This window comes from Chiloscyllium plagiosum, unplaced genomic scaffold, assembly GCF_037043375.1.
Source record: "Chiloscyllium plagiosum isolate Xiang-an unplaced genomic scaffold, Cpla_swu_hap1 HiC_scaffold_3, whole genome shotgun sequence".
NCBI lineage: Eukaryota > Metazoa > Chordata > Chondrichthyes > Orectolobiformes > Hemiscylliidae > Chiloscyllium > Chiloscyllium plagiosum.
This window is the reverse complement of record NW_028270141.1, coordinates 59721733-59744101: the sequence shown is the minus strand read 5'-3', so window position 1 is coordinate 59744101 and position 22369 is coordinate 59721733. Positions and strand designations below refer to the sequence as shown.

At 39.3% G+C, this 22369-nt stretch overlaps 1 protein-coding gene across 1 annotated transcript in view; it reads left to right on the top strand.

The window, feature by feature from the left end:
* Positions 1 to 22369, top strand: part of cad (carbamoyl-phosphate synthetase 2, aspartate transcarbamylase, and dihydroorotase) — a 113342-nt gene that overhangs the window by 23044 nt on the left and 67929 nt on the right. The window contains exons 2-14 of the mRNA XM_087976623.1: positions 883 to 1135; positions 5241 to 5370; positions 6768 to 6953; positions 7723 to 7835; positions 10524 to 10678; positions 11002 to 11133; positions 11510 to 11743; positions 12017 to 12238; positions 12336 to 12524; positions 16324 to 16448; positions 17883 to 18016; positions 18278 to 18390; positions 19752 to 19996. Coding sequence (XP_087832749.1) covers positions 883 to 1135; positions 5241 to 5370; positions 6768 to 6953; positions 7723 to 7835; positions 10524 to 10678; positions 11002 to 11133; positions 11510 to 11743; positions 12017 to 12238; positions 12336 to 12524; positions 16324 to 16448; positions 17883 to 18016; positions 18278 to 18390; positions 19752 to 19996 — 2231 coding nt within the window. The remainder of the gene's footprint in view (positions 1 to 882; positions 1136 to 5240; positions 5371 to 6767; positions 6954 to 7722; positions 7836 to 10523; positions 10679 to 11001; positions 11134 to 11509; positions 11744 to 12016; positions 12239 to 12335; positions 12525 to 16323; positions 16449 to 17882; positions 18017 to 18277; positions 18391 to 19751; positions 19997 to 22369) is intronic.

Here is a 22369-nt window from a genome sequence, read left to right as displayed (position 1 = left end):
TGTTTGATGTATTGGACAAGAAATATCTTCTCTGGTGTAAATTAAATTCTAGATTATTCAAAACTAATATGTCCTCAATAGTAATAAAATAACCAACTATTTTGTAGCTTCACTATGAAGTGCAACTATCTGCAAATGATATCACGTTTTTTGCTCATTAAAGCTGTTACTGCTTCGCAGAAGTGCAGCCTGCCTTGACTTATTGTATTCAGTGCGCACCTTAATGAGATGCTACTTATATATATTCTTACACTGAGTGCAATGAGATTCTGCCAAGAGTACTGAAACTGCAACTTTGAAGCTGGCAATGGTGCTGTTAATAGTTATGTTTTTGCCCAGTGACTTCAAACATAGGATTTAAACGATTGGAACTCTGTATCTGAATAGATGCTTTTTGATTTATTTATATGTCTTCAATCCTCTTGCTATTTATTTTGAAAATTAAAACTCTTCACAGTTCAGTGAAACTAATCAGGCAAAGTAAATTAATTAGGTTCTGAAATGTAGTTGAGAAGGACTTCAAGAAGGCAAAAGTAAATTTTGAATACATACATTATTCAATGTAAAATTAAAGAAATGATACTGGAGGGATCTGGATGGCGGCGATCTGAAAGGTCTGCTCTGCCGAGCTGTGTACCACAACTCAGTCGAAGTGGTGCTTTTGCCCTTCCTGCCGAAGTTATTTCGGAAAGTTTTGATAGTTAAACAGTTATAGAATCATTTATAAATCTTATTTTGATAAGTGAAGATGACAAAGGTAACAGTTTGACTAAGTCGTAACACGTGGAACGTTTGCCGGCAGCATCAGGCACACCCGCGATGGCAACTGTGACCGCAGCTACAGCCTCCTTTGCAACTTAGTTGGAATTACTTACCCAACAGACCTTAGCTGCAGAGTTCATGAAGCTCCAGGAAATGATCGCAGTGTCGATTGAGGAGAGTCGCATTAGACTGGAACCGATTTCGTCCATGCTGCAAGAGGAGGAGCTAGAAGGGCTCAGAAAGCAAATGGAGGAGGTCGAACAGCGGACCACAGCATCGGAAACTGTGATCAAGTCCTCGACTGAGTGGATCCAAGCCCTCGAGAAACAGGTCCAGGCCTTAACTAAGCAGGTTGTCGACCTCTCAGACAGAGGTAGGAGAAAGAATAACCAGGTCATCAGGTTGTTGGAGGAAGTGGAAGGTGGAAGTAAGATTTTATTGAAGATTGGCTTCTGCGCTTTCTTGGTTGGGAGGCTTAGACGTGTAGGATGAAGGCCAACAGAGCTCACCAGGTTGCAGCGCACAGGCCCGGTTCAGACCAGCGTTCCCACCTGGTCCTCGTGCGATTCCAATGCTACAGGGACAAGCAGAGAGTTATGGAAGCTTCCAGGATGCAGAGGAAGGATCTACAGGCCTTGATTTACAAAGGATCCAGGATAATGTTCTTCTCTTAATTTTTTTTGCAGCCATGATCAGTAAAAGAAAGTCCTTTTAAGTTAATAGAAAACTCAGGGACCTCTGTTTTCAGTATTCTGTAAGGTACCCAGTGGTGCTTTGTTTTACTCATGGTGGGTTTGTACATTCATATGATTCTTCGGAAAAAGCAAGAAGCTTTTTGGACACTTTTTTAAAAAATAGACTGGACCATCTAAAGGATATGGATAATAATGGTTTCTTTTCTACTTGTTTTCTTAAAGAAAAGCTTTTGTTGGATTTTTTCAGAAGTTAATTTGGGTTAAAGTATCGTTGGGGATGGATAGAGTGCTCACTTTTTAAACTTTGTTAATATCACTTTCATTTCTTTCTTTTGCTGGAGTTTGAGGTGCGGCTCAAGCTGGAAGGAGTTTTGGAGATGTATGTGGGATGTGTAAATGGCCCATGTGGGTAGGGGATCAAGTCCCCCATTAAGTGCCTTTTGTGTTTTGTCTTTGGTTTAGTTTGGTATTTTTTTGTAGATGTAGTTTTTGAAAGTTCTGTTAGTCTTTTTAGGTGTTGTAGTTTTAGTGTGTGCAGTTTTTAGGCTCCATGAGTCTTTTTCCATTTTATAGTCAGTGATCTGCAAGTCGAATTCTTCTTCTCGGGAGTTCAAAGGTTGTTGTAGAGGGTCACGGCTAATTGTGTTCTCAAATGGTGTACTTGGAACATTGAAGGGAGTCACTCACCGGTCAAGAGGAAAAAGATACTTTAGAGTCTTAAAAAGGAGAGAGTTGATATTGCTTTATTGCAGGAAACTCACCTTGATGATAAGGAACATCTGAAATTACAGCAGGGTGGATTTAATCGGGTGTTGTTTTGTCCTTCAACATGATGAGCAGGGGCATGGCTATACTTTGGAAGAATCTCCCATTTAAGTTACTAGATCATATCAAAGAAGAGTATGGTTGGTTTGTAATTCTTAAAGCCTCGATATATGGTAAAGGGTATGGTATTTTGAGTGTTTGTTGTCCCCGATGCACCCCCTTAAATTTATGATGGATGCATTCTCCAAATTGATTGCGTCCTTGCGTCATGACATATTTTAGGGGGAGATTTTAACTGTCTTATGGATCCCACGGTGGATAGAATGCCCAAAGGCCCCCCAAAATCTTTCTCTGCAATCTAAGCAATTAATTGATTTATGGTGGATGTTTGGAGGTGTCTCCATCTTCCGGGGAGGGTCCTCACGTTTTTTTTTTCTAATCTGCACAAGTGCCGTACTAGGATTGATCTTTTCCTCGTGCCCACGTTTTTTTGGATTCGATGAGGTCCTGCACAATTGGGAATATTACCATTTCCGATCATGCAGACACTTAGTGGTCAAGATTAAGGGCAATGTAACTGGCAAATGGATCCCTTTATTCTCAAGGACAGTAAGTTCATTGAGTATTTCTCTAATGAGTCTAATGAGTTTCTTGGCTATCAGTTCGGATACGCCAGTAACCCGTCTATTCTCTGGGAGACTGCTAAGGCTTGTGCTCGGGTGATAATTATCTCTTATTCTGCCAGTCGGAAGTGACCGAAGGGAGAGCAGCAGCGTCTGCTTGAGGCACGACTGAAGGTAGCAGAGACTACATATTTTGATAGGCTAAGTTGCAGTGGGTCAGAGTTCTTTGGTCCATCTTGAATTCCATGCTCTCTCAGACAGCGAGGAAGAAACATCTTTTTCTTTTGCGAAACAAAGGTTGTTTGAGCATAGTGATAGGCCAGGCAAATATCTGGTTAGGAAAAATAACGCCCTCCCCAATCTATTACCTCAGTCAGGGAATGGGAATTCTTTGTGATTCCAGAAAGATCAATGCTGCATTTCAGAGATTTTACTCCAAATTATACCAGTCAGAATGCTGTGAGGGCACATGGGCTAAGGTGGAGTCCTTTTTTAATATATAGAACTTGGATCTTCCAGGTGTGATCTCTGGACAGGCGGGTCTCCTTAATGCTCCTTTATCAGGAAGTACAGGAGGCGATGATGCAGCTTCAGAGTGGAAAGGCGCCCGGCCCTGATGGTCTTCCCAGTGAATTCTACAAAGAATTTATAAATATATTGTTAGTGCCAATGTTGGACATGTACAATTACTCAAACAGTCATGATTGCCTCCCGTCATCCTTGAGAGAGACTAGTGTATCTCTCATCCTTGAAGCGAAGACCCCAAAGGATTGTGCTTCTCATAGGCCCAGCTCACTTCTAAATTCTGATTTTAAAATTTTGTCCACGATTCTTGCATTATGGCTGGAAACACCATTGCCTTCATTGCCAAAGAGAACCAGATGGGTTTTATCGAGGGCCGCAGATCCTCCAACAGTGTTAGAAGGTTACTTAATAAGGTCCAAGCGTGTCAGCAATAATCGGTTCAGGGATTAGTGATCTCTTTGGTTGGGTTGAATGGTCATATCCTTTTTATAGCTGAAAATGTGTTGCTGGAAAAGCGCAGCAGGTCAGGCAGCATCCAAGGAACAGGAGAATCGACGTTTCGGGCATAAGCCCTTCTTCAGGAATGCCCGAAACGTCGATTCTCCTGTTCCTTGGATGCTGCCTGACCTGCTGCGCTTTTCCAGCAACACATTTTCAGCTCTGATCTCCAGCATCTGCAGTCCTCACTTTCTCCTCATATCTTTTTTATATCCTAGAACGGTTTGGTGTAGGTGAAGTCTTTATTAGATGGGTAGGAGGTCCTTTATAGTGATCCTCTGGCTGCAGTTCTCACCAATGATGTAAAATCCAGTAATTTTAGTATCTGTAGGGGAAGTGAGCAAGGTTGTCCCCTCTCAACTCTACTTTTTACGCTCGTGGTTGAACCGCTGGCAGAAGCTATCCATAAGGAATCTAACATAGCTGCCCCAGAAGTAGGATCAAAGGCACGGAAGATCGCATTATATGCTGATGATGCTCTTATCTTTTTGTTGAACCCAGTAGTTTCTGTACCCCATTTGATACAATGTATTAATTTATTCGGCTCCTTTTCGGGCTACAAGATTTAATTTTTCAAAATCAGAGGCTATGCCTATAGGGGGGGTCTTGGGAATTATTTGACATTGAAGGGAGTCATGTTCTCCCTTTAAGTGGTCACAGGGGGATTTTCTTCAGGTATTTTTGTTCTTCCTGTCTTTGACCAGTTTTATAAGGCTAATTTTGTCCGCTTGCTTAACGAGATTGAACAAGATCTATAAAGACGAGAGGCCCTTCCAACATCCTGGTTTGGTCGAGTAGCCCTTATTAAAATGAATGTCCTTCCTCATTCGCTATACCCTATGCGAATGCTTACTTTGGCTTTTCCCAGGCAAACCTTTCGGAGACTTAATGGCTGGTTTAGCTGCCTTATCTGGCACCACAAGTGGCCCCTTATTAAGTTCATCAAATTGCAATTGCTGCAAGGGCTGGGGGTAGTGGACCTCCCAGATATTAAAAGATATCAACTAAGCTCCTTTTTATCTTTTATGAGTGACTGGCATTTGGATGGGTATATGATTAGGAAGGACTTGGAGGGATTTGGGCAGGGTGCTGTGAGGGGGGACTAGATTGGGTTGGGATACCTGGTCAGTATGGACAGGTTGGACTGAAGGGTCTGTTTCCATGCTGTACATCTCTATGGCTGGGTTTGTGAGGACCCGGTGTCAGTATGGTTCGATATTGAGGCCTCCCAGGCAAAGTGTCCTTTTATTAGCCTGTTGTTCTTAGATAAAATGAGGACAGTAGCGGAATACTGTCGTAATCCAATAATTATTAATACTGTCAAAATGTGGAGTGAGGGTAATATATCTAAAACTTTTTCTTACCCCTATAGTTGGTATGCCGGGGTTCCAGCCAGGGATAATGGACCCCAGGTTTAAACACTGGGCAGCTCGAGGAGTTTCCTGTTTGGGTGACTTATTTGAGGGTGAAACAATGATCTCCTTAGACCAAATAAGCTGCAAGTATGGATTATCTAGCAAAGGCCTTTTTTCAATTTTTCCAGATTAGTCATCTTACTTAAAAAAAGAACTACGCTTTTGACTGACTCCATACAGATCCGATACAGAGAAGTGGGTGCTTCATGCCAAGAACACTCTGTCAGTTAGTACTCTTTATCATCTGTTGGGGGGGGGTGGTTCCTCGGATGACATTGAGTGACTGTGTGAGGTCTGGGGGAGAGAGGTAGGAGTTGAGATGTCCTCTGACACAAAGATATTTGTGAAAATGTGAGAGAGATTTTGATCGATAATAAGACCCAGGCCTTGCAGTTGAAGATGTGTCTGAAAATTCCCCGAGCCTGACGAGTTGGCATAAGCTAATTGTGGAACATATACCCCTGGACTTTCTCAAGTGTGGTGCACCAAAAAACTGAATTTTTATAAGACATGGCAGCCCTTTTTGGATTACCCAGATTTGTCTGCCATTTTAATTAGGGTGGCACGGTGACACAGTGGTTTGCACTGCTGCCTCACAGCGTCAGAGACCCGGGTTCAATTCCAGCCTCAGGCGACTGTCAGTGTGGAGTTTGCACGTTCTCCCCATGTCTGCGTGGGTTTCCTCTGGGTGCTCCGGTTTCCTCCCACAGTCCAAAGATGTGCAGGTCAGGTGAATTGGCCGTGCTAAATTGCCCGTAGTGTTAGGTTAGGGGTATGGGTGGGTTGCGCTTCGGCGGGGCGGTGTGGACTTGTTGGGTCGAAGGGCCTGTTTCCACACTGTAAGTAATCTAATCTAATCAAATAATAACTTGGCTGACAAAGATGATAACAATGTATAAAAGTAGGAAGTTCATTTACATGATATTTCCAAGTGGCATTCTGTCTGCAAAAAAAAAATTTACTTCAGTCTGGTTTTCCCAGAGCATTGGTGTTTTTGAGAATTTTTAATATGAGAGAGATGGGAGGTTTGTTTTTAGCCCTTAAAATTTGATTGTATTTTGTGAAGTTTCATTTAAGTGCTTAATTTCTCTCTCGGAATGACTACAATTAAATGTAACTTTGCAAAGTAAAGCAATTTAACTAACTTACTCTTGTAAAACCAGTTGTATTGCAACACAATTCTTAATAAACCATTTTTAGTTGTCATTTTATTCCAAATTAAGTTGGGTTGCTGTGTTTGGGAATTGATGTTTCTTTTCCTAGCACACTATAGACTAAATTTCAGCTTTTTTTCTTGGAGCTGTCCAGTGTAGTCAATGGTATATCATTTTAGAATTAATATTTTGAAATCTTCTCTCCTTACAGATGCTGCCAGACCTGCTGAGATTTTCCAGCATTATCTCTTTTGGTACTAGGATTTATAGATTCTTTTGAATGTTAAACATCTTTCTAGGAAAAATTTTTTTGCTTTTATTTCTGGTAAGGTATGGAAACCGTGGACATAACCAGCCTTGTATTCATGAAGATACACAGCGTTGCTTTATCACTTCACAGAATCATGGATTTGCTGTTGAACCGAGTTCTCTTCCAAAGGATTGGTCTGTTTTGTTCACCAATGCTAATGACCAGTCTAATGAAGGAATAGTTCACAATACTAAACCATTATTCAGGTGAGTGCTTTGGAAAGCAAAATGAACTTTTTTCTTATTTTACGGTCACTGCAGCAGTAGCACCATGCATTTCTGTGATGTAGTAAAATGCCCCCGAGATAATTCAGAAAAAATTCAGTTCATTAGAATTTTTGAGAGAGAATTTTGATTATTTCACTTTCCTCATATGTCTACAATATTTTTCCTTCCTAAACGTTTATCACATTCCCTTTTTTTTTGGAAACCTAAAATTAAGATTTCACAATCACTGTTTTGCTTCTGTTATGGGATCTCATTCTTATTGTCCACGTCTGTCTTTCTTGGCTGCACTCAGAATCATAGATTTATGCCACAGGAGAAGGCCATTCAGTGTGCGTGTTCTGGAGGTTAAGACACTTCAGATTTATAATCCAAGTATTTTTAAGTGGGCTGATGGTTTTTGCCTCGACCACCTTTTCCGACAATGAGGTCTTTCCACATCTTTGCTGTCTGTCTCTAAAGTTCAATTAAAATTTTAGAAGTTGGATATTGGATTCTGAAGTTCGACAAAGTCACCTTGAAGAATTTAGAATTATCTAGGACAAGGTGATGGACCTTTGGAGTCTTACCTGCTGTTTTGGCAGTCTTAGATTGGTACTCATCAACTCATCAGTTTTCTTATTTGGGTCATTGCATTTAAGTCTCTGAAAATTTTTGAAATGGTTTGTTGATTTGTGGCTAGATATGCAGAATTCCAAGCAACTAAATAATTTGTGCTTTTATTATTCTAATTTCTTTTGAATATGTCCAGTGTCCAGTTTCACCCAGAACATATGGCAGGACCAACAGATCTTGAGAATCTTTTTGATATCTTTTTGGATTGCGTGCAGGATGTGAAGCAGGGAGTTAATTTGGAAAAAACTGGTAAGAACTTTGATATGAGCTGGATGTCATGCATTTTACAGATTTCAATAGATCCAAAATTGAAATGAAAGTTAATGCATATTCAAACTTTATAAAATATTGTGTCTGGTATTTCTTCTTCTCTTAAGAATTCTTGACATCATATTGGTTGAAAGGTATCTAAGATATCTAATTGGCTGATGTATTCATGATCTAAACCTTTTTTCTCTGCATTTTGAAAGATTATGTTTAAGGTGTCATGTAAAAAGCCTTAAATACAATGTTTTGAATCATTTAGTCATGTCAACTGGCCAACTGAAGTAATTGACTCCCTAGTACTGAGGAGAAAGAAGGGCTTCCTGAAGAAGGGCTTATGCCCGAAACGTCGATTCTCCTGTTCCTTGGATGCTGCCTGACCTGCTGCGCTTTTCCAGCAACACATTTTCAGCTTCCCAGTACTGAACTAACTTTTATTTTGACCATTTGTGAGATGTTGAAAGACTTGAATTTCTGCATATTTTAGGTCTTATTCAAAATAAACTTTGCTTATTTAAAATATTTCCCCCCCCCCAAAAAAAAGGTGCATAAATAAAAAGGTAATAAAAAGATGTAAATTGAAACAACTTTTGATCTGTGGTTATATCATAACAAATGTGTTCAGTTCACAAATGGTGTTGCATGAAGGGAAGTTGTAGCATTTTTCATTGTCACTGAGTTGTTTAAAATGTTTTTGCTGTGAGCTTAATAAAATTTAGTGTTCATTATGTAGAATATTTTGTGATTTTCACTGTATTCCTAATCAATTGCTGTCTGCAATTGACTGTCGACTCTCCTGCTCCTCGAATGCTGCCGGACCTGTGCTTTTCCAGCACCACATTCTCAACTTTGATCTCCAACATCTGCAGTCCTCACTTGTGCCAAGGATGCCCAGAGACATGGTACATTGGCAACCAAGCAGATGCTATGACAGTGGGTGAATGGGCACTGCGCAACAATTGCTAAACCGGCATATTCTCTCTCATTCGGGGAACACTTGAGCAGATAGAAAATCCCTGACTTGGATCCTCAGCTGACCATCCTCCATGGCAGATTTCGGAATACGCGACAACGCAGAGTGGCCAAACAGAGGCTGATAGCTAAATTCTGTACCCATGTGGGTGGCCTTAACCAGAACCTTGGGTTCATGTCACACTATAGGTGACCCCACTACTCTATCTCTTGCACATGCTCGCACATTCTCTCTGGCTCTCTGTCTCTGTCTGTCGCGCGCTCAATCACTCACAGGCTTATACTCTGTCACACTCACGCACGCAATCTACCAAACATACACACACACTTGTCAATGGGTTGAATTTGTATTTGTAGAATTGTTTTTGCAGATATCTACTGTTTTGCTCAAAAAACGCACAATCTGCAGGCAGTTAATCCATGTGATATAATAAAACCCTACCTTGGAAATAGAGGCAGTCTGACTCGAGATTGGGGCACAGATAGACTCTTAAGTTCACACCTACAATACACTGTCTTAGCTGAGATGTAACTTTTTACCCCCTAAAGCCTGAAGCTATTTCGGGAATGTGATTTGAAAGAAGTTCTGGGTTTTACATATTAATGAATCAAAGTCTGCAACCTGTTCTAAAAGATGAAAGATTTAACAGCAATGGTTGCATGACACTGTGATCTTGTGCTATAAGTTCTGTCTTATGATCCAGCCCCACCAGCTACCTGACAAAGGAGCAGCATTCTGAAAGCTAGTACTTCTAAATAAACCTGTTGTACTATAATCTGGTGTTGTATGATTTTTGATTTTTAAAATAATGTAAATAAGAAGAAACTGTCCGACTTCCTTGTGATTTTGAACACCTACATCCAATGTCCATTTGTTCTATTTAAAACAGAGAAAGTTAACTTGAACTTCTCTAGTCTCGCCAGATTACTTGTGCCATTGTAATTTTCTTATGCACCTTGTCTAAGATCTGGGCAACTTTCCTAAAACGTGTAGTGCCTTACATTGAGCATCACATACCAACTGAGACCTAACCAGTGCTTTAGCAATGATTTTTAGAGCTGCCTCCTTGATTGTGTATCATTTTTCTTTGTCAGCACAGTCAAGAACATAATTTAAATTGCTCTGACTAGTTCAATGGTTTGTGTGCATGTATCCTCCCACGTTTTGAAATTGTATAATTTAGGTTTATTGTGTCTTTATTCTTGTTCCTAAAATCTAGCACTTGACAGTTTGCATTAAGTTTCCATTTATTTCACCATGAGTCTGTGGAATTTAACAGTAAAATAAAATACTGTAGATGCAGGCAGTCTGGATTAAAACTGCAAATTTCTAAATTGCACTATTAGGCAAAATCTGTGGGGAGGGAAGGAGTCTGTTTCATGTCAATGTTCTTTTGAGAGATCAAAATGCTGTGGCGCTGTATTCTCTTTCCACAAGTACTTCCAAAACTGCTAAGAATGCCCAGTATTTCATTTTTCCATTAAGGTTTTTAAACCTATTTTTCAGTCTTATTAGGGCTGTTTCAATATGGAATTTATTTTCTAATATTGATGTGATTTTGAATATCTGTAGTTTTTAAGAACAATTATAGTGGCTGAAGTACTTTCGACTTTTCTTTCTTCTAAACATGGATGGTTGCGCAGAGTGACTGACCGACAGACACAATAACGATGCGTGTTTAAAAATATTTTGTCTTTTAGTTAAGGAAAGGATGACTTCTTTTTATTCCTACAAAAGTGGAACTGATCTGTGTAAAATCCCATCCGGAAGAATACAGCCTCGCAAAGTCCTCATTCTCGGGTCAGGTGGATTATCTATTGGTCAAGCTGGGGAGTTTGATTATTCTGGTTCTCAGGTGAGTTGAAAAATAAATCGAGAGCAAATTGTTAATTTTTGAATGTGGCATTCAACCAACTGCAAACAATTCAGATAACAGTAAATATCAGCAGACTGTTTACTTTGTATTCGCTAGTTAAAGGTTTAAGTTGTTTTCAAGGATTCATGAAATATTTCTGAGAGTTGGTCACTTTATTGTGGTTTGTGATTTGAGCTTTGTTATGCTACTTCATTTGTCCTTCTGATTTAGATTTGGTTAACCTTGTCTCAAAATTATTTTGATATCATTTGTTTGTGTGTTTTGATCTTCTGCAGCCTATCTAAATGGTGATTCTGTTACAGGCTATTAAAGCTCTGAAAGAGGAGAATGTTCAATCAGTGCTTATTAATCCAAATATTGCAACAGTACAGACATCTAAAGGACTCGCAGACAAAGTCTATTTTCTGCCTATTACCCCAGAATATGTCACACAGGTATAACAACTTTCACTGCTAATATAAGAATTCCTATTTTTTCCTATTTATATTGAGAATGCCTGAGCAAAGTAACCTGTCACTAATCAAGATCATTGCAAGATACTGTGCTTTTTGAGGTAAGGCTTGCTAAGTATGCTAAAAGTTATTTTTGGCTGATTCATGAGATTTTGGTATGTATTGGTGGCACGACTCAAGAGGGTTTCATGCATAAGTGCTGACCCAAGGACTTTTCAGAGGAAAGATGTTGCCACAAAGAAAAACACAAAATAGCGGTTTATGTAGTGTAACTGCAATTAATGATTGTAAATGTAACTAAGTCTCTCAGTCCATGCATTATATGTAAATTCAGAGATACAATATTTTGGATTTTCAGGTTATTATGAATGAACGGCCAGATGGAATCCTCCTGACATTTGGTGGACAGACTGCATTAAATTGTGGAGTAGAGCTTCAAAAAAGAGGAGTTTTAGAAAAATATAATGTCAGAGTTTTGGGCACTCCAGTTTCTTCCATTGAGATGACAGAAGATCGCAAAATATTTGTGGAGAAAATGGCACAAATTAATGAATATGTTGTCCCCAGTGAAGCTGCCTTCTCTTTAGATCAGGTAAACATCCTGAGTTTCTTTATAACCCTGTCTCAACTATTGTATACCATTTGTAGTGAACCTGAATATTCCTCAACATTGCAGCAACATTTTTGTGAGTCCCATAAAATATGCAGCAGTGTGACTCCTGGATAGTTTGAATTGCACATTTTGTCAACATTTTAGCATTTATACTCGCAAGTTAAATATACTGTCGTATGATCCATATAATAACCTTTTCGCATGTTTGAGTATTAGATACCAGAGTAAAATTTCAACTCTTCAATTTATTAGGCACAAAGTGCAGCAGAACGCCTGGGTTATCCAGTTCTGGTACGGGCTGCCTTTGCTTTGGGTGGCCTGGGCTCAGGATTTGCTCAGAACAAAGAGGAGTTGGTGACCTTAGTGACACAGACATTTGCACATACTTCTCAAATTCTGATCGATAAGTCTTTGAAAGGCTGGAAGGAAATAGAATATGAAATTGTCAGAGACGCCTATGATAATTGTATCACAGTAAGTATAAAGGATTTGAAGCCTCTGTCAGTTAATGGTTATTTTGTTTGTTTTTGCACTGTAAGTGTTACTAAGTGGTGTGTTTTTATGTCTATAGGTTTGCAATATGGAAAATGTCGATCCATTAGGAATCCACACAGGGGAATCTGTAGTTGTTGCACCAAGTCAAACTCTAAACGATAAGGAATATAACCTGCTAAGAACTACGGCAATCAAAGTGATACGGCACTTGGGTGTTGTTGGGGAGTGTAATATTCAGTATGCCCTGAACCCTGAGTCTGAACAGGTATGTGCTGTTGATCCTCCTGGATTACCTCCTTCATTACCTCAACTTATTACCTTCAATTTATTAGGCACAAAGTGCAGCAGAATGCCTGGGTTATCCAGTTCTGGTACGGGTTGATCCTCCTTCATTACCTCAACTTAATTTGTCCCTGCTACTTTATCATGTAACTAGAATTTACTTTCCAGTAACTTTAGACCTTCATATATTCAAGGTCAGAAGTCAGAGAACACCAGATTTATAGTCCCAGCAGGTTTATTTGAAATCACATGCTTTTGGAGCATTGCTCCTTTGTCAGGTGAAGTGAGAGAAGTACGTAGATACAGAATTTATAGGCAGAGAGATCAAATGATCATGTAAGTTGTGTGAATGGAGGGTAGATAGGCCGAGTAATAGGCCTGTGTAGGTGTTTGTGGGATCGTGTTCAAATACCAACTGGAATCAATGAGCGGCAAAAATACCCTTTTTTATGCAGCAAGAATCCCAAAATATTGTCCTCACAAGAGCCCCTTTATACACAGTTCTTGCTATGGTGTTACAGTTTTTGTCTATAGTACACAAAGGTTTGAGGTGATTCTCTCTTGGGATACAGGAGATGGCTGGTTGTTCCTTCTAATGGGATTAAGAGTGTCTGTCCAGTCTGTTTGCATATCAAGAGGTGTTAGTCCTTTTGACTTTTAAGTTAGTAAATGTTAGTAAAATACTATGCCTATATGCTCTAAATAAGTTACAAATTGTACCTGCGCTTAATAAAAGGATGTAAAACTGAATACTATAGCTGGCTTGTGAGATTTGTTTTCCACTTGCCATTGTGAGTACCTTCCATCCCGTTCCCAGTCCCAGTCGTGTTCCTGTTTTGTGGAGTCTTGATGGGGATGGTATTATTCTGTATGCTACCTTTATTCCGAGGTAAACACTGCTTGTAGCAAGGGTTGATAAGGTGTGAAAATGCAGTAATGGGTTTGAAAGGGGTGTTTTACATTTGGATAGTAAAATATACTAGAGAACTGCACTTTAATGAATAAAACCATGTTATAGTAAATAACAGGTTAGTAAAGGGTTATGAATGAATTAACAGGAGCTGGTGAGTGCGTTAATAAAGATAACCTATAACACAATATCTCACATGGTCAAGAGTGTCAGACAATATGAGCCAAGTGTCAACAGCTGAATAACAAGTAAAGGGATGACCTACAATCTAATGTAAATAAGGCAGAGAGATAATTACAAAACAATTAAGAGTTAGGTTGCAATTATCTCTCTGCCTCATTTAATTGGATTATCGGTCATCCCTTTACTTGCAATTATATCTCTGCCTCATTTAATCGGATTATAGGCCATTCCTTTGCTTGTTATTCAGCTGAGCTGATTGATCCTTCATCCCCTTCTCCGTCAGGACAGGTTACCTAAAGGTGCTGGGGATATGGTTCAAAGGGCTAGTGGAGTGCACAAAATCTTGGGAGGAGTGCATTGCCAAAGGAAAGCAGAAACTGGTCTTTTGGAAGCACCGCTCCCTCTCCATTGCAGGTCTCTCTGTTGTATGTAGCACAGGTCTGGCCCATTCCTCCCCAAAACTGTGCTGTTTCAGTCACCCGTCCCATCTTTCATTTTATCTGTGAACCTGGATAGACTGTGTTTGCAGGACTCCATGTATAAAACTCTGGATAAGGGAGGGGAAAATGTACCTAATTCTGTCCTGATCCTGATGGCCACCTGCATCAAGCTGTGTAGATCCTCTGTACACAAACACCAAGTGTCTCTGTACTGAGGTTCTACCTGTCCCTGGTGTTGCGAATGACAGTGCTGCCCTCTCTACCGCGGAATGCTCCAAGTAGTTGGACTATTCTGTATCACCTGTCCTTTTGGAGAGAAATTTGTATAGAAAAGCACCTTTGACCACGAATCCAACAGAAAGTGGTCAGCTTGTAGTGTCCTCAAAATCCTGAGGGAAAAGGACAGGGTGCATGGTTTTCTGAGCAGAATGCCTCATCATCTGAACAAGCACCAAGACATTGCTTGGCTGGTGGTGAGATGGGCACTACCTATGAGATCCTTCATGCATGTCCGATCAGCCTGCGCCACTACATGCTGCCCTTGAAAAGGTTGTGAAGGGGTTCAGACTGTCAAATATCTCCTTCTGGAATGTGCCTTTGCAATGGACATCTGGAGACACAAACAGTGGTTTTTGTTGAGATTTGTCCCAAGCAGCTCTGTGGCACATGATTGTGCCCTGCAGCCTGTCTCCCCAGGGCACAGACATCAGCTGCATCTGAAGTGCCATCAGTTCTGTGAAAGGCGCTCTTTGGTCTGCCTGAACCTTGTTTGCCTTCCAGAACACTGAGTTGGCCCCGACTGAGTGGTGCAAACTAACACGTTCCAAGATCCAGAACTACATGCTGAAGGACTCGCTAAAGCTTTGAGGCAGCTGCCACCAAGGAACAGTAAGGAAAAAACCTGAGGCCTTCTTGCTGAAGTTAAATGGGGATCCGTTCAATTATCGGACCCTCCTAGTCTCAAATATATGTAAACATTAGTATTCTATGTGTCAGAGAGGTTTGTGGATCGTCAAATCACAACATTTTGTCTACTTGATTTACAACTGTGCAGAACCAAACTGCTTTTGTGTCCATGTCTATATACAATGAAGTGTTTTTTATGAACTAAAATTATATATATTTTTGAACGAAAAAGGGATTCCAAATACACCTGTTGGTCTACAACTTGATATCATCTGACTTCTAACCCTGTCCACCCCAGTCGAACACTGACACCACCACATCATTAATATTTTCAGACTATAAAGTTTATTGATTGGAAGTGACCAGTGAACTTTTTGTACATTTTAATAGTTTAAATAAAACTTACAGTGGTCGCCTGAAAGCAAAGATAATTCAGTGGGCCATAAGTTAAACAATATTTTTTACACATATTCTGCAGCTGGTAGTACTGATTAAGTACATAAAAGGAAAGCAGTGCAGTAGATTTCAAAGCATGTTGGGGTTTAATGGCAGTTTACCTCCTTTTGCAACATTCTTGCTGATAGTAACATTATATTAGAAACACAGTTTTAAATCTGTTGAGGGTCACAAAAGTCAGGCTTGTTTGTCACCCCATCCTCTTCCCATTCTACAGTGGTCATTTTAACTGTTATGGTACTGATATTTATTTTCCAGAAAGAAATAAGTTAAATAATTTGCACACACACAGATGCAATTGCACGGTATGTTTTGTAGTTAAAATTAAATCACATGTTTTGGATATTATTTGTTACTTAAACAAAGATTTAATTTCAAATGGTAATTCATCTGTATTTGGTAAATGATACATTAGTAAGTAGGAATTACCCAAATTTCATTTCATTTTAAAGACCTAAAGGAGTTATGTGGCTTATTTGCTTGGTCCGTTTTTTTGTTTTTTTTTTGATGTGGGCATTACTGGCAAAGCCAATATTTGTTGCCCTCCCTAACTGTCGCTGAACTGAATGGATTGCTAGATTGCAGTGGGTTTGGAGTCACATGGAGCAGATCAGGTAAGGATGGCAGATTTCCTTCCTTAGTGAACCAGGTGAGTTTTTCTGGCAATTGATAGTTTCATGATTATTGAGGCAAGCTTTTAATTCCAGATTTTAATAATTCTATATTTAAATCGGAATTTTAGATTGTTAGACCAGTCACATTACCACTATAGCACTGCCATTGCCGAATTTCTGAATGTTTACTAACCTGGCTTCCATTTTCATGTTTAAAAGCATTGCATTGTAGTAGTACTCCAGCATAATTTTTGCATTACTTCTCTTTTCTAGTATTTTATCATTGAGGTGAATGCTCGTCTTTCTAGAAGTTCAGCTTTGGCCAGTAAAGCAACTGGTTATCCATTGGCTTATGTTGCAGCTAAACTAGCCTTGGGCATCCCCTTGCCTGTCCTAAGGTAATTTTTTGCTTTACAACTAAAGTGTCTTATCCATGAATATATTGGTGTTTTCAGGCTGCAGAATATTGACCTGCAATTCTCTGTAATGTAGGTCTTGTCAAATGGGCTAAGAGAGATCTATTCCTTCAAAAGTAAAATACAACAGTTGCAAGAAATTTAAAATATGTACTGAAAATATTATAAGTACCCTGTAGGTCAAGAAGCGTCTGTGCACAAGAACTCTTCAGTGTTTCCGTATGAGATGTTTTGATAGTCGTAACCTTTTTCCAATGAGTTTATATATCAATACATGGCAGTCTAATATTGCCCATACAAAGTTCATTTTTCAAGTGGCCTGTGCTATACAACAGTATCACAATTTAGCGTAGTGTATTGATCTAAATTTCTGCATTTTTTTATTGGGGACATGTCATGGTGAAAGGCTCCTGTATGTTAATTATTATGAAATTGTGAACTAATTTGGCGAAATGTGTTGGTGCAGCCTTGGAGGACTGAAGGGCTTGTTCTTGTGCTGCATTTGTTTTTGATTGTTCTTTGTTCTAATTTGTTAAGAATTAGTTTACTTTTGCTGCACGGGGTGCACAAAAGAAATAATAACCTTGATCATGTTTCAAATGTAGACTATTTTTTAAAAAATTTGTTAATTGTTTACTTTAAAAGCAATTTGGTATATTGTCTGCCTACTGCAAGTTAATATTTCAAAGTTCGCACAGAGCAAGATATTGAACGATTCTTCTACCACCTTCACCCAACCCTATTTCTTTTGGCCAGATACAGTTGACCCTTGCTTGCCATTTGACCTCTGCTAAGATTTTTATCATTGGGAATTATTGATGTGACATCAATTGTTTCAATTTCACCACTTTGCTGACTCGCTCTAACTCACCTACCTCTGAACTTGAGGCTTTTGTTTCCAATCCAAAGTTGTCTCTGCACCTGTTGACATGAGGTTATTTTTGTTGTTTGGCCAACCACCCTCTGCCCTGTAAAAGCTGAGTGCCAGTTTTCTTAACACATGCTCCTAACTCCCTTAACCCCTATCATTGAACAGAGGATCCTTTTTCAGATTGACACACACTTGCTACACCGTTTCCAACTTCCTATTCCCTAAATTTCCCACAGTCCCACAGTCCACTCTGTTCCAAGCTTGTTCAGCAGACTGTGTAACTATTGTTATTTTAAATGTTAGCCAAGACATATGAGTGATGTATCTTTTCTGCCTGGAATGCCAGAACGGATATCAAATATGTTATGATATTGCAATATTCTTTCAGGTCTTTTAGTGAAGTTGTGACTCGTTGCCATGTCCTTCTATTTCTATTCTCTTTCTGCTTTAAAGAAAGCAAACATTTAGAAAGCAAACATTTAAAAAGCAATGTGACTTGCATGAAGACAATTAGCTTTTTGAATTTTTGATTGTATCTAACGCAGAAATTCTGTGACAAATTCAACAACTGCAAACTTCGAGCCCAGCCTGGACTATTGTGTTGTGAAGGTACCCCGTTGGGATCTGAGCAAGTTCTTGCGTGTAAGCACCAAAATTGGAAGTTCCATGAAGAGTGTTGGTAAGTATGTCCTCAGCAGCATCTATGGTTTGGCCACATGTTATAAGTATGTTTTATCATTTATATGAATGTTTTATTGTGTATAAATATTTACCTAAGTTAATTCTAAAAGTTTTCATAATGTACAATCCATTGGTCAATTTTAAGTGTGATGATAATGAAAAACAAAATATTGGGCTTGTAGTTTTCACCAGCCAACATTGATGATTGTGTGCCCTTCTTCAGAACTATTATTCATTTTATGTAATCTGTTTCAAAAAGGAGAAGTGATGGCTATTGGTCGTAATTTTGAAGAAGCTTTTCAGAAAGCACTGAGAATGGTAGATGAAAATTGTGTTGGATTTGATCATACCTTGAAGCTGGCTACTGATGAGGTATGTTGGAGATCATTTCACATCTGTTGCTTTAAAGGCCATGAAGGTTTAGCATCCTCCAAAAAATAAATCCTAATGATTGTGAAGACTTTCTTTGTGCATGGGCAGCAGTTGAAAGAAATAGCATATTGCTATGTAAATCATTCAAAAAGAAAAAAAATTTCAAGCTTTTGGTAGTTTCTGATTCCTATTTAGTCTTTAATTTGTATCCTTAAACCAGAAGTTGAATACAATTTCTGTACTCTAATGATATTGAAGTTACTAACAAAAAAGGATGTGTGGGAAAATGTTGATTCTCGTGGAGATTCAGAAAGCTGGAAAGCTTGAGACTTAAGAGATAGACAAAACATCACTTGTTGGAGTTATCGACCATTTGCATATCATTTGGCCATTGCAATAAATAGAGTCACATAATCTTTTTGCTTCTTTCCAAGTTGGATGTTAGTGAGGTTTTTCTGCCATCTGTGAAGATAGACGTATTGCCATAAATTGCCTGCTTGTATTCACAGTTTGACCCGGTATAGTGAAATAATTACAAATAATCTGATTTCCTGCAATAACATTGCACTTTCAGAATAAATATTGAAATGATTTAAGCTTTTTAATCTTTGAAATTGCTTAATTTCTTGAATTGGTTGATTTGGACTGTCATATTGAAATCATGTGTCTGTCTCTGTCAATTGTGACATTAAATTTAAGAAAGAAATAACCATTTAATTGGCTTCCTTGAACATTATAGCATGCATATTTGGGGGGAGAAATAATTTTGTATTCCGAGTCCTGATCTCTTTGGAATAAATAGCAAGTTTTCTTCCATTATTCTGATATATAACCTGAAGTGGCCACCGTCAAAATAAAGTCAGCTACCTGAAATCTAACACTTTTTTGTTCTTAAATACCTAGTCAAGAATGCTGCATCGTGATATAGAGGTGAACTTTTCCCAACTAGTACAGCCTTTGAGGCCAACATAAAACCTCCATCTCCAGTCAGTACTGGGAAATAATGTTTTCCCACTGTCTTGGGCAATTCTATGTCTGTGTTAAGTAAATAAAGACCACCTAAATGTAATACTTTGTCTTGTTTCTTTCCAGCAATACTGATTATGATCACAATCTTGCATTGTGATGGGAGTCATAAGAGCTAATATCACTCTTGTTGATGGCGGGCCAATAGCTCATTCTACCAGTTTTTGCCTTGTGTGTTGTATTGTGCTAATTCACACATACAGTTTCACAATTTTCTTAGTTTAATATATTCCTGTGAAAGGTCCAGGGTAAATATTTATGTTGCACATTCCTTCTAATTTCAATTTTGAATTAGCTTTTGATAATATACCACCTTATTGAATAATTTTTTTTAGGAACTTAAAACTCCAACGGATAAGAGGATCTTTGTCCTTGCTGCTGCCTTGAGGGCAGGCTATGAAATTGAACGTCTATATGAGTTGACCAGAATTGACAAGTGGTTTCTTTACAAGATGAAAAACATTGTTGAATATTCACTGAAGCTGGAGTTGTACACAAAGGATGAAATGCCTTGTCATGATCTCCTGCAAGCGAAGCGTCTTGGTTTCTCTGATAAACAGATTGCAATGGCCATACAGAGGTAAACCAGATGGACAATTCACAATGACTGTATAGTGCAAATTGTTTTCCAAAAGAAATGGTCTAAAAGCAATTGCGTTTGACTAAGATGTTAATCGTTTCAATTTGATTTTTCATTTCCACACAAGTCTAATATTACTGGACTGTCAGCACACTTTTCTTTGTTGTCCCTTCCAGTTCCTTTTATATTTTGGTATATTTTTATCTCTAGAAAATCAAGGCAAATTGGTGCAGACACATTTTGAAAAAAATAAGCAGTTTTTGATTATTGGGTTACTATTTGTTAAGCTTGTGCTTACAGATTTGATTTTTCACTTTCATGTACTTTTGTTACAGCCTGTACCATATTTAGAACGTAGAACAATACAGCGCAGAACAGGTCCTTTGGCCCTCGATGTTGCACCGACCTGTGAACTATTCTCAGCTCGTCCCCCTCCACTATCCCAAATTCATCCATGTTTAAATCTCCCTAATGTGGCTGAGTTGATTATATTAGCAGGTAGGGCATTCCACGCCCTTACCACTCTCTGCGTAAAGAACCTGCCTCTTGACATCTGTCTTAACTACAAATTGAGGGGTGATAGATTTATGTCCCCTCGTACACACTGACGTCATCATCTTAGGAAAAAGACTTTCACTGTCTACCCTATCTAATCAATCCTCTGATCATCTTGTATGTCTCTATCAAATCCCCTCTTAGCCCTCTTCTTGCCTATGAGAACAGGTTCAAGTCTCTCAGCCTTTCCTCATAAGACCTTACCTCCAGACCAGGCAACATCCTGGTAAATCTCCTCTGAACCTTTTCCAATGCTTCCACATCCTTCCCAAAATATGGGGACCAGAACTGTACACAATATTCCACGTGTGGCTGCACTAGTGTTTTGTATAGTTGCAGCATGATCTTGCGGTTCCGGAACTCAATCTCTCTACGAATGAAACCTAACACACCGTATGCCTTCTTAACAGCACTATCCACCTGGGTGGCAACTTTCAGGGATCTATGTACATGGACTCCAAGATCCCTCTGCACACCCACACTACCAAGAATCTTTCCATTGACCCAGTACTCAGCTTTCCTTTTATTCTTCCCAAAGTGCATCACCTCACATTTACCTGCATTGAATTTCATTTGCCACCTCTCAGCCTAATTCTGCAGTTTGTCCAAGTCCCCCTGCAACCTGTAATATTCCTCCACACTGTCCACTACTCCACCGATTTTAGTGTCGTCTGCAAATTTACTAATCCATTCACCTATGCCTGCGTCTAAGTCATTTATAAAAATGACAAACAGCAGTGGTCCCAAAACAGATCCTTGTGGCACACCACTAGTAACCGGACTTCAGGTTGAATATTTTCCATCAACCACCACTTGCTGCCTTCTTTCAGAAAGCCAGTTTCTAATCCAAGCTGCTGAATCACCCTCAATTCCGTGCCTCTGCATTTTCTCCAACAGCCTACCATGTGGAAACTTGTCAAAGGCTTTACTGAAGTCCATGTACGTCATGTCAACTGCCCTACCCTCATCTACATGCTTGGTCACCTTCTCAAAAAACACAATGATGTTTATGAGCCACGACCTGCCGTGACGAAATCATGTTGTCTATCTGAATTCAAATTGTTGCTTGCTAGATGATTCTACATCTTATTTCTTATAATCCTTTCCAAAACCTTTCCTACAACAGAAGTAAGGCTCACTGGTCTATAATTACCTGGGTCACCTCTACTGCCCAACAAGGGCACAACATTTGCAATCCTCCAGTTCTCTGGTACTAAACCTGTAGACAATGATGACTCAAATATCAAAGCCAAAGGCTCTGTTATCTCCTCCCTAGCTTCCCAGAGAATCCTCTGATAAATTCCATCCGGCCCAGGGGCCTTGTCTGCTTTCACTCCTTCTAGAATTTTTAACACCTGTTCGTAACCAACCTCGATCCTTTCTAGTCTAATATCTCATATCTCATTCTTCTCCTCTACAATATTCTCCTTTTCCTGAATGGAAACCAATGAGAAATGTTCATTTAACACCTCTCCGATCTCCACAGAGTCCACACTCAACTTCCTACTTCTGTCTTTGACTGACCCTATTCCTACCCTAATCATCCTTTTATTCCTCACATACCTATTGAAAGCTTTAGGGTTCTCCTTTATTCTATTTGCTAAAGACTGCTCGTGTCCTCTCTTTGCTCTTCTTAACTCTCTTTTTAAATCCTTCCTCGCTGATCAGTAACTCTCTGTTGCCAGTAGAAGTTTAGATTTGTGCATGTTGGGCGAATTGGCCGTGCTAAATTGTCCAGTGTTCAGGAACGTGTAGGTTGGGTGCATTAGTCTGGGGTTAAATGTAGGAAAATGGTTCTGGGTGGGTTATTCTTCAGAG